We start from the raw sequence: 17,263 nt of genomic DNA on the forward strand, positions 1-17,263 counted from the left end.
AAATTTGGGCCCATCGTACAAAATCAAAGCAGCGTACGACAAATAAGCTTAAGTTAAACACTTGATTTGTGCTTTATCTTTCTTTGTTTCTTTACGATGTGTATGTGATTATCCTGTCAGTGATGCTACTTCTGCACAACGGGCACTCGGAGCACGCAACTGCGCAAGGCTTGCACACTGCAAGAAAAAACGAAAGAGTGTAAGACGATCTAGAGTTTCTCCAAGAAGATTTGAGAGAGAGAGAGAGAGAGAGAGAGAGAGCGAAGAGGATGATCTGGGAAGATCTAGAAGAGAGTGAGAACTAAGACGGTGGAACGAACGATCTAGAAGAGGGAGAGAGAGCGAAGACGATCTGACGAAGAGGACGATCTAGAAGAGAGAACTAAGACATTCGAACGAGGAGAAAGATCTAGAAGAGAAGGAGAGAGAACTATGACGATCTAACGAAGAGAAAGAGCATCTACGAACTCGTCACAGTGAGCTAGTGTTACAAGAGAGGGAGAGACCTACGAAGAGAAAGACGATTTCGAATAGAGAGAGAGAGGTGGAACTTACGGCAGAAATGGCGACAAGGAAGAAGAACAGCTGCCGTGGGAGCCTCGAAGCAGATCTTACAGACGTGGCTTCCTCTGTCCTCGTCGAAGATTTCGTCGATTGAAGCTGGAGCTGGAGCTGGATCGTTACTGCTCTCGCGCTCCTTTTCCTCTTGAATCCTCGTCTAGGGAAGAGAAAGTTAGTAGCGCGGTTTGATTGTAAATCCAACGAACGTACCTTTGTTTGGCACAGCTTTGTCAGCGCTTCTACATGAAGGTTTTGGAGATCCTCCAGCGCATCGATGTCTAGGCCTTCGAGGTTCTCGCTCTGGACAACACGATATATCACGTTAAGATGAAAGACAAAAGAAAGCAACTAAACAAATGGTTTTCACCTTGAGCTGGGAGATGAATCGCTCCATCTCCGAGACGCGCTGTTTTTCATCCTTCAGATACACCTTTAGCTCCTTCAGTGTTCCCCATTGCTCGGTCTCTTCGTTGATTGTCAGTTCACCATTCCCGTCCGTGTGACCGTTTTCAGTGGAGAACTTCCTGCCGGCCTCGGCTTCTTCTTTCTCCTTCTTTAGCTTCGCAACCAGAACCCACATATTCGCCAGGTCGCTCTCGAGAGACACTTCGCGCTGTCTTGATTCTTCGAGCTTCTTTTCCAGCTCTTGATAGTTCCGTGACGATTCTTTCGGGAGCAGCTCGCAGTCATCCAAAAGGATATCTTCGTCTGCACCTGGATTTCTACCCATCTTGTTGGCGTTTGCCTTTGAAACAGTGGCCGTTCCTGTTCTGTAGGCCGATGCTTCGGCTGCCGCCAACTCGCTATTGAGCTTTGAGTTCTGAAGGGACAATTTCGTGACTTCATCCGCCAAGTGCTTCAGCTCCACAGCCGCTGCAGAGGCAAGCTCCTTGGCGTACGACGCTTCCTCATTGAGGTTCTGGTTCTCCAAGTAAAGGCCGTCTTTTACCTCTAAAAGATGAGTATAGTCCTTCTTTAGCTTTGTCAACTCAGCAGCCTGGAGTAAACATATTAGCGTGATAGAAAAATCCAGTAGAGCTACAAACCTGTTCCATAAGCTCCGCACGAAGACTATCCAAGTCTGCTTCTCCATCCTTTGGGTAAGCCAAGTCAGAGTCTCCTGTCAAGTCCTCGGAAAGGCTTTCAGAATTTAGCCAAGTGGCTAAGTCATCTGCACCATTCTCAAGGAAACTCCTGCTCAGTTTCCGACTCTTTGGCTGAGAATATCTCTTTTCAAGTGATGCTTGGAGCTCTTGCCTCAAAGAGACAACCGTTTCTTGTAGCTCATTGATTTCGTTCGTCTGCATGTAGGAAATTACAACACTATTTGCAAAATTCACATTGCCATCACCTGGGATTGAAGCTGCTCCTGTAGTATCCGATTGTCGGCGGACTTTATCTGTAAATCATGAAAGAGTCAAGAAATATAGCTGATTGGTTTGCACATACCTCAAGCTCGAAAGCCTTCTCATGGAGCTGGCTGATCAACTTCGAAATGGTCTGCAAAACCAAATGCTTAGCAAAGAGAAAACTGAAGGTAATTCGTACCTGTGACATTTCAAATCCAGAAGCATTTGTAGATGAAGCTTCAGCCGAACCAGCAATCCTTTTCTCAATAATGCTCATTTGCCGTCTTTTTTCATCAATTTCTTCTTTCAGCTTCCGCATTTGCATCTGTATGACAAGAAAAAGTAAAATAAACGACGAAACTTAATAGTCATTTAAAACTTACGTGAAGCTGGTCATCCTCAGGGTTGGTTACTGCTTGTTCAGACAACCTCTTGAGCGAACTACTGCAGAGGGCAACCTCTCCAGCAAGCATTTTCATTTGTTCCCGAAGAAGATCCATTTGATCAGCCATTGTTGTTCCAGTCTACAAAAGCTTGTCAGCATTTGTGGTCGCAAACTTGAGAATTGGCATACCGGAGGGGGCCTTCGACCACGTACAGTGGCGCTAAAGAGTTCTCCTGCTTGCGTCGGTTCAGGAAAAGGATCAACGATGGGAGGCAGTTCGTCTGGTTTTCGACTGAATGACTTTCTACGTCTAGACTTAAAGTCCACTGGAGGTTCAAATGAAACTGATGATCCGCTTGGAGTATGCTCCTCGGGAACTGCATGCATACTCTCGTGTTTCTAAAACCAGAAAAGAAAAAGCTATTCCCAATGAAGTTATAATCACAAAGATCTTACCTTCAGTTGTTTAAACCATCCTAGCATTCCTCTTTTCTTGATCTTCTTTTCTTCTTTTGATGCATCATCAGGATTACTACTGATGCAATTTCCATCTCCAGATATTTCTGACTCGGGCCCAACAGTAGTAGAATCATCCTCTTCCTCAGCAACTTCTCGTCTCTTATCTGGCAAGTACGCAAGCTAGCAAAAGACAATCGAATCAGAGGGAGACCACTGTTGAAATATAAAAAATACCTCCTCTTCCCCAAAAGAATGTCTCCTACGCTGTGTACTCTTTTCCGGGAGACTCAGAGGAATGGTGTTCTTGGTTGATACCAGTATCAGTTTCGTTAACCTTTGGATTCTTCCCATCAAAGCGGCTTTTGCCTGTTCCTCTTCTTCGAGCCGAGATTGCATTTTCAAATGCCCGGCCTCCAGCTTCATGCAAAAGATAAATGAACGAGTTATCTAGCCAAAAGGACTTACTTGTTGGCGCAAAGTTAGAAGATCGTCATGGTTCGAAACCACAAATGGTCGTTCAAATAGTCCTCTTCTTAATTGCTCCAGTTCCTGCTTCAGATGTGTGATTTCCTTTTGATACTTCTTTATCAGAGATTTTTCATCCAATATCTGCAAAGAAATGGTTAATCTTCTGCATTAAACGTGCATTGCAGAATATTTAATACCCGGTTTGGAGCCGCATGCAACTCCACTCTCTTCGCTCTCTGAGCAAACTTCAAGGTGTTATGGGTTTCTTCGGTACTACTCGAAGCAGGAGTAATAGTGCATATGAGCTGCAGTAGAACGTACAATGAGTGAATGACCAGAACGATTCTTACATTACCGAAATACGACCATGTCCGCTCAAAGAAGATTGCAATAGACGCGTAAGCTTAGAGTCACGATAAGGTATGTGAGATGCCTTGCCATCACTAAGTTTTGAGATAACCTGAAAAGCGAGAGAATTTCTATTATGTTTTTCTTGAAAAGATGCAGCATACCGTGCCGAGGGTCAACAAGCTCTTATTGATATAGGATCCTTCTTTACGCCGTAAACCAGTTGTTTCCGTTTTGGAACTCTCAGACCCCGCAAGATCAATAAGGTTCTACAGCAGAACTATCCTTTTAAGACAAGATCCATTACACAGCTAGGACTTACCAGTTGAGAGAGAGTTATCTCGTCATCACTAAAATCTTCACCCCGGCAACTGCTTTCAATAGTCTACGAAAACAAATGTCACGACAAACGTTCAAATCTCAAACAACTCACATACCAGAGTGAATATTGTGTGACTTCGACTGCTAAACAAATTGAAGTTATTTGATCCAACATGTCGATGTTCTAAATAGGTAGTTAGAGAACTGTTTATTCTGACAAACAAAATCTACCTTCACCAGCAGCAATCAGAGACAAAGCATGAGCAGGTGATAGGACAACCTCTTCCTTGATACCCTCGACATAAGTTCCCTTTCAGCACAAATAGAACATCAAGGTAAGGTTAGTCATAATAATCCCGCGCTAGTACCTGAGCATCTTCTCTGACTCGTAAATTTTGTCCTGCCGGATCCAGCAAGTCGTTGATCACCTACAAAACATGGACATTTAGTCAAGCTTGACAGAAACGCTACGTACCTCATTGTAAATCTCAAGATAAGATACGCGCAGAAGAAACTCCCGTCCCGGAGTCTACAGGTAGATCTTTAAGGAACCAAACTCATTGCAGAATCGAAACTTACATACATCCTGGATAATGCTGAAGACGTCCTTCACCGCCAAAGGTATGATACCAGGGCTTTTCTGATCACCCTGATCAAAAGAACGGCTTATAAATTCCGGAAACAGCCAGTCTGGATGCTTACATGCATGGTGTGAGTCTTGCCACTGCTGGTAACACCATAGGCGAATACTGTTCCTGTAGAAACAAATTCACGTAAGAACAAAAATCTGACAAAGCAGCAGCTCTTCACCACAAACCATTTACACCCTGCATAGCAGCTGCCACAACATGTTGCGCGGCGATGTCGTAAACGCCTCTCGTCGTTGTAGCGGGGCCGAAAACTCGATCTATCAAAACAAGAAAAAAAAACAAAGAGTGAATTCATAGTCTTGGATAAAGGAAAACTAACCAAAAGCGTAGAAAGTAGCCAAATTGTATTCGCTCCTTACAGTCGTGTCACCATCGGCATACCAGGCAACTTCATCACCCTTTTGGATTTCTCTAGAACTGAGACAAATAAAAACAAAAGGACTTGAATCAATGCATGAAACTTTCGATCGATCTTACCTCAAGGGCCGAAAGCGAACGGTCACGGAGATGCTCTCCTTGGCCCTGTTGATAAACTCCACTCTATCAAACATTGACGAGGAAGAAGAAGGCGTGAAAGGACTGGAACCCCCATTGAAGGAAGAGTACTTCATCGATGGAGGGGTCATGAGAGCCTGGCTGCTACTCCTGGATCTAGTCGGCGTGAGAGACCTGTGGCTACCACCGCCGCCACCACCGAGAGAAGCTCTACCAGTCGACGACGGCGAAGAAATGGAGGACGGCGAGGCGGGCTGGAATCCAGGGATTCTACCATTCACTGACGACGGCCTTCTAAATCTAAACGGGGAGCTAGATCTTCTCGACGATGCCGAAGTAGAAGCCATCTATCTTTCCCTCTCGCGGCCGGATTATCCCCACCCAATGCGCGACAAGCCTGATCCACAAATCGAGGCATCGATCAGACACAAGCACGGATCGCCTGGAAGAAATGCTGGCATTCGCTCACCTCACCAGCGCACCGAGAAAAACCATGTCCTAGCCCTGAGAGAACAACGCCACGGATCGAACGGCAGCGCCTGACAGGCGTCAGTCGCCATGTGTGGATCGCGGTGGCGGCGCGCGAGCGAGCGCGAGCAGATCGATCGGCCCTAAGCTACACGGCGGCGGCGGTGGCGGTGACGGCGGCAGCGTGGCGGCGGCGGCGGCAAATCTCCTCTCCCTCCGCCTAGCTCGCGCTTTTAGTGTTTTTGTAAATGACCTCGCCAGGGCCTAATCCGACGGCTCACAGCCCCCCAAATTCAAATCGTTTAGGGGTCTCCATCCAACGGCTGTAAGCGCGTGCGCCGGCCGGGCCGGTGGCGCCACCGACAGCAGCCGGTCGGCATGGAACTCCTTTCCCGCCACCATCAAGACCAAGATTGGCATATTCCCCGCTGCCAAGAGTAGAATCTTCACATGATGTCCATGTTGATTTTTATGTTGTATTTGCTCCAAGACATGCGCTCCAAGCGAATTAGTTGGCATTCTTTTTGTTGGCATGCAAATGAATGCCACCTGAATCAAGGCCAGTCAATTATTTCACTGTTGCTTTAGTTGGTTTCCTTTGGCTTTTTCTTCCTCTTGTTTTTTTTGAGTTTCTTGATATTTCTCACCCCAAAGTCAAAACTAGAGGCAGAAGAAGCAGTTTTTAGTGAATGAAAAAAAAAAAAAGGAAAGGGGAGAAAAGGCATGCATGTGAGGAGTGGCAGAAGCCAACCAAGACATTGCCCAATTTTCTGACAAAGAAAAATTGCAAACACCAAAGATACTGCAAGCGAATGTGAAAGCCCACCCACATTTTGTGGAAAATGGAGATCAGAAGAAGGGAAGAAAGGGAAGATATTCAGACATTTTTGTTTGCTTCTCCAAGTGTTGCTTTCATGTGCTATCTAAGCCATTACTAAGAAGTGCTAATTAACAATTTAGAATCATTGGTCTCTCTAGCTGACAAACAAACAACATGAGCTCCAAGATCAAAGGAATAGAATTTAGTGATGATACTTTAGAATTTAAGAGATTCTTTATTTGTTTGGCATTGTTTCTAGCCTTCCATTAAAATGTCTTGGCCAAAATCTGGCCAAGCTCTGGCTGAAATCAACTTGAACCCACCGGTCATCAATCAGCAAGCCTCCCTTTCCGCCAACTTTCACGTAAGCCTCCTCACAAGACTCCCTGTTTGCAAACTCAATGAAACCATAGCAGAGGCTCTCCCCAGTCTTGTGATCCCGAATAATGCTCGCCTCCGCCACCTTTCCAAACCTCTGGAATATGAGCCCCAGGTCCTCCTCCTCCGTCACCCTGTTGAGATTCCTCGCAAACAGGACGTTTTCCGGGGGCTTCATCTCCGCATCTGGAATATCCCCCACCATCTCGAGCACCACGGCTCTGCTCCGCGCCTCCCGAGCTCTGTTCTCGATCTCCATCTTTGTCTCGTCGATCGTAGGGTTCCAACCATCGTCCAGAGTTGTCACGACGTTTTTCTGCTCGCATGGCGGAATCTTTAGCGAGTAAAGCCCTTCCGGATCATCGAATGGATCGTCCAGGATAGCAACGCTCTTGATCCGGATGTCCTTGTACGGCCTGAAGCTTTCATTAACGTACGCCTCGTTGATCTTCTCTAGGGTGTCGAGACCCTCCGCCACCTTTCCAAACACGACGTGTTTCTCATCCAGGTATTCCAAACCATGGCCTCTTGTGGCGATGTAGAACTGCGAGCCATTGGGGTTTGGCGTCGCCACCATTCCAATATCATCGTGCTTCATACTCGATTTTCCAGCTGGGCTATCTCTCCCCAGCAATTTGAAGATGGAGTCGCCACCAGATCCCGCGCCGGTTGGATCGCCTACTTGCGCTACAAAATCCCTTTGGACGCTGTGAAACAAGCAGCTGTCGTAGTATTTGATCTTGCAAAGCTTTAGAAAGCTGTATGCTACCTGGCTTTGACAATCTAGATCGATTACAAGATCGCCCACGCTGGTTGTCACAAGCACGGCCATTGTGAATGCAAAAGGATCTCTATATGGCCTTTTATAAACGCAGCCTTTTGGCCGAAACGAATATTCACAAAATATACTATTTATGTGAACGTTGAAGATTAGGTTTTCCTCTTTTTTTGGCAGTCTAGAAATATTTTCGAGCGCGACGCGATCTAGCGCGATCTAGGTAGAGGAGCTTCCGATCGAAGCGCCGGAACTTGATTTCAGCAATCAAATGCAGCAGTGCTAGCGTCCGCGGCCTCAATCAGGTATCTCCCTACCTCCGATCGATATTTCGGGCTTAGCGCAGTCCGATTCTGCAGTAGCTAACCGGATTCCGGAGCGGCATGGTGGATCAGGTTTTGTTCTGCCGCTCTTTTTTCATTCGGTCTGGTAAATCCCTTCTAAATCGTCTCGCCATTACAGCCAAAGCTTGTCATGGGCTTCGAGAAGCTCACAGAGGATATGGAGCTGTCCCCGGCGGCCGGCGATGTCGCTCCGGTGGGCGAGCAATCAGGTGAGCATTTTGTCCCCTTTCTCGGTCTCTCAAAGAAACTTGTAACACAGGCATGGAGTTTTGCATGAAAGACAGGTCAGCGTAAATCTACGTATTTCTGCACACGTCAGCCAAGAACACAGGCTTGTCGTCGAGGCAGCAGAATGCTGTTTTGAGAGATAAGCGTTTTCTCCTTGGCCGGAGCATGTGCCCAAAACGGGCATAGCGAGAAATCAAAGGAACGAGATGCCGAGCAGGGATAGAGTTTCGTGGGAGACGACTGACAGATGAATATATTCCATATCTGCCCTGGGATTGGACCTGGAGGAACTTAAAAGAGCTCTTTGAGACGATGCATCAGAAGGACGAGATCTCCTGGACGGGGATATTTACGAGAACGATAGTGTATGCCTCAGCGAGATCTTTGTCCTGGAGAGTGATGATCTATGGATATGCCTAAGCACGGGGATTGTTTCAAGCTATGCCGGAACAGGACGAGGTGTCACCTTCTCGGGGACGTCATGGTGGCCGGATCGATCACGGTTGCATTGCCGATGCGTTTGGACGAGTTGGGAACGGGCTCCATCTCCGGAAGAGGTTGTGATCGAGGCATTGCTGGGACTCATTAAACAAAGATATCAAGAATATATGAAAACTGACCTATCACTTGCATGGCCGTCTGCGTCTCCACCGCGATGATCCCAACTGGTATCCCCCCGTCACGTCGGAGCCCACCCCTCGAGCGTCCTGGCGACGCTCATCCGAGCGCTGCCACCCTCGGAGTTGTATACTCCGGCCACCGCGTCTGTGACCGTCGATGGAAGTTGACACTCCTCTTTCCACGGTAGCAAAGGTATGGACGTTTTGTATCCTTTTTGGCCAAAAAGGATACAAAACGTCCTTTTTGGTAAAAAGGATTGAACCAAGATAAAATACTATTCTTGTAGGGCTTTTGGGAAGGGTTTGGGTGGATTGATCGATGGTGCTTTTGTTTCCTAGTGATGATATCATTTACCACCGAGTGGCACTCCTTGAACAGCAATTGGCAGTGATGGAGCAGCGAGTGACAGTGGTAGAGGAGCGACTCCAAGAGTTATTGAAGCAATTGCCGCCGATGCCACCACCTCCTCTGGATGGCTCCTCATCCATGGAACCCATGGACGACAATCGTGGGCACATCTCCTCACCTAGTGAGGAGACACAATTGCCACCATTGCCACCGTCACCACCATTGCCATTATCCTCACCACCACCACCACAGGGGACGAGAACAGGGACAAAGAATAGCACAGGGGCAAAGAATAGCATAGGGACTAGGACCACCACCAGCACCATCACCAACATTATAACTGAATTGGGATCATGGATTCTTCTTCATGTTATCATCAGCATCGTAGTTAGATTGGGATTAACAAGTCTTCTTCCTGTCATCACCAGCATCATAACTGGATTGGAATCATCAACTCTTAGCTGGATCATCGCCAACATAGTAGGAACGTTTATGATATTAAAAGAGCTCAATCGCCACATTTATGATATTAAAAAAGCTAAAAGTATGTAATTAGGAGTGTAAGAACTAAGAACCCCAGATTATGAAAGTTATTGTGCTGGCAAGAACAAGAATATTATATTTGATATCCCAAAACACCTATAATTTATTAATTTATCTGTATTGCACCACAAATTATTTATAATATACTCAAAATAATATAACTTAATAAAGTAAATATAATTATCAAATATTATTGTTACAATGAAATATATCAAACAAAATATACAAATAAATAAAATGGAAAACCTAAAATATTTATTACTATAAACATCTTACAAAAAATAGCTTATAAAAGCTTATAATCAAAGCTTATAATCGTCCAAATATATATTCTATATATTATTCCTTGATAATAAAGAAATTAAATAATTTATTATACAATGCAAATAAATTATTTTATATTGGAATTTTGTGCGTCAAATCCATTAAGTCAGTCTATTAGTCACACAGCATATTAAATATTTTTTAATACAATGAATGTTATTATGCTTGAGAGAATAAAAATACACAAATGATCCCAATTATCCTAACTGACTTATGATTTTTTAATTTGTGTATAACTTATTTAAATTAATTATAAAATGTATATCACAGACAATGTGATAAAGTAAATGTATTTGTAAATATTATTGTTGCAGAAAATATATCAAACTGTAAAGTCTACAAATACATATATTGGATCGTCCATTTGAAACTTAATTTAGTTCGTCTAAACCCCAATTATTATATCTATTCATTAAATAAAATAAAAAAACAAGTTTGCTCTCATTATCTAGATATTTGATAATTTCTTCCAAGAATTTAGGGAGCGCCTCTGTTTCGAGTGCTGGATGTTGCCTGTGGAGAATATCGCGCGCTGAGGATTTTCAGGCTCCAGAGCAATGCAGAGGGATACAGGCCAGTCGTGCTCTCTGTGCACCGCAACGTTGTCAATGGCGTCGGGGGCGGGATCTGCGCTTAATAGTTTCTCCAAGGATGCTGTGTCACTGGGTGTGGCTCAAGAGCTTCCAGCTCCCGCGCTCGATGGTGGTGGCGATCAAGGAAAGTCGAGGAAGACATAGCTTCGTAGAAGCTATTTGCTTGGATCACTTGATTCCTCGGTTTTCACACACTTACCAACATACTTGCATTCGAACGGGTATGATTAATAAAAAACGCCGTTTAAAACGCGCGTATAATACGGCGTTTAAACACCAAGAATATTTTTAAAAACCCTAAAGAATATGCTTTCTTTTACTTAGGATTAGGGTTCATGTTCGAAAAAAACCGTAAAATCAGGGTTCGAAAAAAACTGAAAACCATTATACCCGTTCGAAAAAAAGCTAAACGGGTATTAAACGTTCGATACCCGTTCGAATCCGGTTGCGTTCGAATGTTCGGATGCAAGTATGCTTACCAATCAGGAAGAATCCGATGGCCAGCAAACGGAGAAGAGAAAGCTACCAATTCTACGTCCGGATAAAGGGCAGTGGCAGCTCGTGAAGAAGCACTTGTTCCACCAGCATGGAAGGCTCTCGTCGTGCGACTCAACATCGTGGTTGCATCTACCAAATGCCCGACTTTACGTGCATACAGCTGCTATCGATCTCCAAAGAGAAGATATCACTCTCTTCTTGCGCCGTCACTTATGCCTTTCTCGTGTGTTGCAGTTGTGGAATGCTGCGTCTGGATTCTGTTTCGTCACTTTTGCCGAGCACACAAATGCAGTGACTGCAGCGTTGTTCTTGGCCGAAGTAATGCCGTGCATCTCTCGATGGTACTGTACGTGCATGGGAGCTGATGTGCTATCGGAACTTCCGGACCTTCACCACGCCAGCACCCACGCAGTTTGTGTCATTGGCTGCAGACAAAAGTGGAGAGATCATCTGTGCTGGAACACACATTCCAGGTATCTTGTCGCTTTCTACTCAATTTCCTTTTTCTCGATTCATTTCAAGCTTTACTGTTCGTGCTAGATATACGTTTGGTCTATGAAAACAGCGCGGCTAGTGGACGTCTTCAGTGGTCACGAGGGACCGGTTCATGGTTTGGCCTTGTCTCCTACAGACGTGCGTACTCCTACGCGACAATCTTTTCCACTTTCTAACACGTCTTGACAGGAGTTCTTGGCTTCCTCGTTGAAACCTTCACTCATACACACGAAGAACAGGGAGCTCATGCCCGCTCTCAAGTCCCTATCTTGCAGCAACAACCGCCTCCAAAAACGACTACCTTCTCCATTACCTGTGCTCGGCCCCAACTAAGAGCAAGAGCGTGGAACAAAGCTCTGATAACGGACGCGCTGCTTGGGCTTGAGAACTGAGGTGAAGTTATTTTTTCTTTTATTTGAATGTGAACCAAACAATTTCACGTAGGTGAGGTGGGATCCTTGCTGAGCTCCTCCGTGACTTGGAAAAGGAATGACAACAGCAGTAGGTTTTACAGTAGTGCTGCTTTGATTTGCTCCTTGAGTGCTCCAGGATCCATCTGACACGAGCAAGCACGAAGAGGAGATCAGAGCTGCACAGCTCTGAGCATCTGCCTCGAAACTCTCTGCACTCTCAGGTGCTGGAGTCGTCGGGCCAACCATCCCGCTGCTGCTCCACGTCAGGAATCACTGCCTCAAGTGCGTCCCGGTGACTACACTCGCCGGTAGCACCTCTTGGAACCACACCTGTCCGGCTTTCGGCACCACTCTCTCCTGCGAGTCGACCTGTCCGGGGTCCGTGGGGATCACTTGCATGGCCGTCTGCGTCTCCACCGCGATGATCCCAACTGGTATCCCCCCGTCACGTCCGAGCCCACCCCTCGAGCGTCCTGGCGACGGTGCGTTTGTTCTTTCTTTTCTAAGATCAAGCAGCTTGCTGCGTGATTTTTTGTTCGCTTTGAGCTGAGTTTCTATTTCATAGGCGTCAACTTCATCGAAATGCCAACGTCGATCTTGCACTACATTTTCTTCAAGCTCCGCATTCTCGACATATTGAGGTGTTTGCAAGTTTGCAAGGCCTGGTATGCGGCTCTGGACGTGGGATTCAAATCGGCCTGGAGCCTGAAGAGCAGAGAACAACTGGTTGTATCAAGCACCAATGAAGTTTATCTCGCGGAGGAACAGCGATGGATCCAGTGCAGCACCAATCCTCTCACGAGTTTCACACACTTCAGGCAATTGGCATCAGCTGGAGGACTCGTTCTTGCAGAGGCTTCGACTGAGGCAGACTATGGTATTTCCTTGTGCGTTGGAAATCCACTGACTGGATCTTGGGCTTGGTTACGGGAACACCTCTCCAGCAACAGGAAAGGAAGCGGTGAAGATCTGGCTATAGAGGGTGATGCGTTCAAAGCGATACTGGCCGACCAAACTGTGATCCACACTTTCGACTCGTCGACATGGTCTTGGACTTCTGAAGATCTAGCTAAGCCACTCAGCAACCTGGACGATTATTACGAGTGCAAGCGGTTTACATTCAACGGGAGGCTATGAAACGCTGCAGTCACGTATGAAAATCTGGTCGTTATTTCTGACGGGGAGAGATACTTCACCCAGGAGATGACCCTGACTGTTACCTTGGCGAAGGCAGACACTTGTATCATTTGCAGCAGTGGCTATGACAGGAGCTTTCTCTTTGATGTGGAGAAAATGGCCTGGACGGAACTGGATACACCATCCATTCTCGTATGCTTCAGTCCAAACTTTGACATTCACCCCGGGTACGTGAGTCTAGTTCATTCGTTTCATGCTCTAATTAAACTTTCAGGGATGCGCCTATGAAACAACATTGTGAAAATTGCACGGCCATGAAGGAGATAATTTGCCAATACGAAAAACGGATTAGAGAGCTTTTGAGGGAGCGGAAAAGGTACATAACGTGTATTTGATAAAGGATATAATGCTATTGTTTTTTAACAGGAGACTCTGCTGGAAATGCCAAAACCCCATGCCGTAGGAGTTACCAGCTTTTGGATTTCTAATTCCCCAAGCAAGGTTCGTAGCAAGCAAGTTTTTTTCTGATTTGTAGCATTCTGATCTCTCTTCCTTGGATCTCTCTGAGCAGTTTCCTGTGTACCATCGATCAAACTTAGCAGTAACAACGCTGACATTCTTCCATTTCACAGCCAGTCCACTCTCAATACGTCCTGCAGGTAATAAATTTTCATTGTAAGGCATTTCATAGTTGATAGCCGCTGCTACCAGGTGTTTTTCTTGCATTTTGTGGACACCTACGACTCCAGTATTTTCTTGCAACCCAGAGCTCATACAGTAGCGGATAGCGACGTAAGTTATTTCACAACTTTGGCTTTGGACGATTTTTTTATTTTTTTTTCCTATTTTTCGGCCTCGTTTTTTTGCCCGACCAAATGCCCCGAAAGCACTCGGGTCGCGGGATCAAGCTATGATCGAAAAAAGAAATTCACTCCAAAGAAAAGGATGACTCGGTATGGAAAAGTTTTGATAAGCAATTTTACTCTCTTCGTAGTCTGGTTTTCTAACCCATGCGATGCCGCCTCACTCGTCTGGGTTGCGATGGTGTCCCTCCCTGGAAGAGATTCCACTACTCGGGCACCTGGGCAGCCACAAACTCTTCTTCCTCCCAAGCGCTGCTGCTCTCCTCCATCCGGGCACTCCAAGCTTGCGCCATCGCCAGAGATCTCGAGCTGGGCAGGCTCCTCCACTCGAGCTCTCGCCTCCGCGGCCTCCACCACAACGTCTATGTCGCCAACACGCTCATCGCCATGTACGCGAAGTGTGGCAGCATGGTGGAATCCCAGTCCGTGTTTGATGCCATGGCCTCCCCTGATCTCGTCTCGTGGAACGCTCTCATCTCCGGGTATGCCACGAACGGCGAGAGCGAGCTCGCGCTGGAGCTCTTCTCGCGTCTCGGCGATGGCGTCGTCGCCGCCTTCCAGCCCAATGCGAGGACTTTCCTGGCGGCTCTCGTGGGGTGCTCGAGCCTGGCAGCCAAGGAAGATGGTCAGTGGATCGGTGGGAAGATCGTTAAGTTGAAGTACCTGGAGAGAGCAATGGAGATCCACGCTCGAGCTAGCCGGTGCTGCGACGACACGGATGTTTTCGTGGCCAATGCTCTCGTCGACTTGTACGCTAAGTGTGGCAGCCTGGAGGACGCCAAGAGAGTGTTCTTCCGCAGCATCCCGGCTCCCAGCGTCGTGTCTTGGACGTGTCTAATCGCTGGCTGTGCCGAGAACGACCATGGCGAGGAGGCTCTCGAGTTCTTCGACCGCATGCAAAGCGAGGGGTGCCGTCCAAACTCTCGGACTTTCGTTGCCGCGCTCACGGCCTGCTCCAGTCTGGCTGAGAGGCTTGGACGAGTCGAGTGCTTGGAGAAGGCTCGAGTGATCCACTCCCAGGCCACGGCTCTCGGCTACGATCGCAGCGAAACGTTTGTAGCGAACAGTCTGGTCGACGTCTACTCCAAGCTCGGCTCCATGGCGGACGCACAGGCGGTGTTTGACGGCATGGATCGCCGGGACGTCGTCTCGTGGAACTCCCTGATGCTGGGATATGAGGAGAAAGGTGACAGCGGCAAGGCCCTCGAGTTGTTCGACCGGATGGAAGACGAAGATGGCGGCGGCTGCGAGCCGAATACCCGGACACTCGTCGCTGTGCTGAATATCTGCTGTGGACTCCTGGCTCGAGAGGTGGCCGAGAGCGTTGCTGGAAAGGCCAGCTGCTTGGAGAGAGTCGTGGCTGTCCACTCGAGAGCTGCGAAGACGAGCTGTGCAGCGGACATGTTCCTGGCCAACAGTCTGATCCACTCCTACGCGAAGTGTGGCCGCATGCCCGAGGCTCGCGAAGTTTTCGACCGGATGCTCCGCCGGAACGTCGTGTCATGGACGTTTCTCATCCTGGGATACGTCGACAACGGGGACAACAAGCTGGCTCTCGAGGCTTTTGCTTCCATGGAGCTGGAGAAGTGTCCGGTGGACTCTCGGTGCTTGGTCGCTGCTCTCAGGGCCTGCAACACACAAGACGGGAAAGCTTGTAAGCTCGAGTCACTGAGAAACGGGATGGCTGTTCACTCTAAAGCAGTGAAGAGTGGTCACGACTCTAATCCTTACGTAGCGAGTACCTTGATCGACATGTACGCCGGTTGTGGCAGCATGGCGGATGCTCGGCGTGTGTTCGACCGGATGCCGACGCACGACGTTGTTTCCTGGACGGCTTTGGTGCTCGGCTTTGCTGACAACGAAGAAGCCGCCCTGGCACTGGATCTCTTCGAAGAAATGGAGACCAGAGGCTGCTCGCCGAATGCTCTCACGTATGTCTCGGCCCTGACGGCATGCGTTGCTCTGGCGGGCGAAGAGGACGGCCGGGATATCCGAGGAAAGCTGGTGAAGATGGAGTCCTTGGAGAGAGGAAGAGCGCTTCACTCTCGTTGTCAAAGCGGTGGATTTGATGCCGAAGTCATGGTGGCCAACAGTTTAGTGGAGATGTACTCGAAGTGTGGAAGTATGGACGATGCGAGGAAGGTGTTTGACGGCATGGCTCGCCACACGGTTGTGTCCTGGACTGTCTTGATCCTTGGCTACGTCGAAAACGGCGAGAACGACCAAGCGTTAAAGGCTTACGAGTCGATGAGATCGTCCCAGAGTTGTATTCTGGATGCTCGGATTTACGTTGTTGCTCTCATGGCCTGCGCGAACTCCGGAGCTATGGAGGATGGTCTAGAAGTTGATGGTGCCGTCGTAAAACCGAAAACCTTGGAGAAAGGAATGCTCGTCCACTCCCAGGCAGCAGCACGGGGACTGCAAACTGACACTTTCGTGGCCAATAGCTTAGTTGCCATGTACTGCAAGTGTGGAAGCTTACTTGATGCTCGCATGGTCTTTGACAGGATGCCAGCCTCAAGTGTTGTGTCGTGGACGGCCTTGATTCTCGCGCACGCTGAAAACGCACAAGCCGAGTTAGCACTGGAGTTCTTTAAGGCAATCCAAAGTGACCAAACCTGTGAACTCGACTCCAGGGCTTACATTGTAGCACTCGTGGCGTGTGGAGCTCTGACCGCACTCGAGGCTGGAAGACGAATCCATGCAGAAGTTTGCAAGCGGGGATTCGACGGCGAAGTCTACGTTGCAAACGCTCTTGTCGACTTCTACGCCAAGTGTGGAAGCATGGACGAAGCAATGGCAGTCTTCGACTCACACAAAGGCAGGAACCTCGTCACTTGGAGTGCTCTGGTAGCAGGATACGCCCGGCAAGGAGGAGAAACGAACCGAGTACTTGACATGTTTGAGAAGATGCCACAGCAGTGCTGCATCTCCTCCTTGTCGGTTCTCACAGCGTGCAGCCACGCCGGTCTCGTCGACAGAGGGAAGGAATGCTTCCAGGCGATGCAGCAAAGGCAAGGAACCAGGCCTTGGATTGAGCATTACCACTGTGTGATAGACATGCTGGGACGAGCAAACCACCTGAAAGAAGCAATGGCAGTGATCTCCAAAATGCCATACAAACCGACCGTGGTTACCTGGACGACGGTGCTAAGCGCGTGTGAGAAGTGGAAGAACGTTGCTGTTGGACGCATCGCGTTTGAGTCACTGCTAAGCTTGGACGAGAACCAGCCCGCGGCTTACGTGCTCATGGCAAACATCTACAAGAGCGCTGGAATGCGTGGCGAGGAGCTTGCGGCAATGACACTGGGAAAGCGTTCTACACAACAAGAAAACGCATGAGCTCGAAAGAAATCCTTGAAAGAGTTCCAAACCCCAT

General features: G+C 47.8%; 3 protein-coding genes across 3 annotated transcripts; 1 reads left to right on the forward strand and 2 right to left on the reverse strand.

Moving 5' to 3' along the window:
- Window positions 1-43: 43 nt before the first annotated feature.
- On the reverse strand, window positions 44-5,696 carry LOC9660467 (kinesin-like protein KIN-7E, chloroplastic). Its single transcript, XM_024669476.1, has 26 exons — window positions 5,019-5,696; window positions 4,861-4,958; window positions 4,709-4,798; window positions 4,594-4,646; window positions 4,475-4,540; window positions 4,367-4,420; window positions 4,260-4,319; window positions 4,123-4,201; window positions 4,008-4,075; window positions 3,893-3,955; window positions 3,735-3,839; window positions 3,578-3,682; window positions 3,420-3,527; window positions 3,220-3,363; window positions 2,989-3,171; window positions 2,752-2,934; window positions 2,485-2,694; window positions 2,294-2,434; window positions 2,110-2,235; window positions 2,011-2,061; window positions 1,913-1,960; window positions 1,608-1,862; window positions 929-1,558; window positions 772-861; window positions 556-718; window positions 44-177 (listed from the first exon to the last, which is right to left on the reverse strand). Exons 1-26 carry the CDS (start codon window positions 5,381-5,383, stop codon window positions 92-94), a joined length of 3,624 nt encoding a protein of 1,207 aa, XP_024525244.1. The 5' UTR covers window positions 5,384-5,696; the 3' UTR covers window positions 44-91.
- A 72-nt stretch (window positions 5,697-5,768) lies between these two features.
- LOC9660468 (peptidyl-prolyl cis-trans isomerase CYP59) lies at window positions 5,769-7,534 on the reverse strand. Its single transcript, XM_002965217.2, has 3 exons — window positions 6,648-7,534; window positions 6,256-6,274; window positions 5,769-6,053 (listed from the first exon to the last, which is right to left on the reverse strand). The coding sequence occupies exons 1-3, from the start codon at window positions 7,532-7,534 to the stop codon at window positions 5,769-5,771; spliced, it is 1,191 nt and encodes a 396-aa protein (XP_002965263.2).
- Window positions 7,535-14,031: 6,497 nt separating this feature from the next.
- Window positions 14,032-17,226, forward strand: LOC112344726 (pentatricopeptide repeat-containing protein At3g09040, mitochondrial-like). Its single transcript, XM_024670047.1, has one exon. It carries the CDS (start codon window positions 14,032-14,034, stop codon window positions 17,224-17,226), a length of 3,195 nt encoding a protein of 1,064 aa, XP_024525815.1.
- The last annotated feature ends 37 nt before the right edge of the window (window positions 17,227-17,263 follow it).

The sequence above is a fragment of the Selaginella moellendorffii genome, unplaced genomic scaffold, assembly GCF_000143415.4.
Source record: "Selaginella moellendorffii unplaced genomic scaffold, v1.0 SELMOscaffold_5, whole genome shotgun sequence".
NCBI lineage: Eukaryota > Viridiplantae > Streptophyta > Lycopodiopsida > Selaginellales > Selaginellaceae > Selaginella > Selaginella moellendorffii.

Bases quoted from the DNA above. Each gene is read 5' to 3' on its own strand.
- LOC9660467 (XM_024669476.1), bottom strand. From the start codon at position 5,383: ATGGCTTCTACTTCGGCATCGTCGAGAAGATCTAGCTCCCCGTTTAGA. The intron at 4,320-4,366 runs GTACGTAGCGTT...CATGTTTTGTAG, and splicing joins ATCTTGAGATTTACAATGAG to GTGATCAACGACTTGCTGGA. The intron at 1,961-2,010 runs GTATGTGCAAAC...CATGATTTACAG, and splicing joins AGAAGGCTTTCGAGCTTGAG to ATAAAGTCCGCCGACAATCG.
- LOC9660468 (XM_002965217.2), bottom strand. From the start codon at position 7,534: ATGGCCGTGCTTGTGACAACCAGCGTGGGCGATCTTGTAATCGATCTA.
- LOC112344726 (XM_024670047.1), top strand. From the start codon at position 14,032: ATGCGATGCCGCCTCACTCGTCTGGGTTGCGATGGTGTCCCTCCCTGG.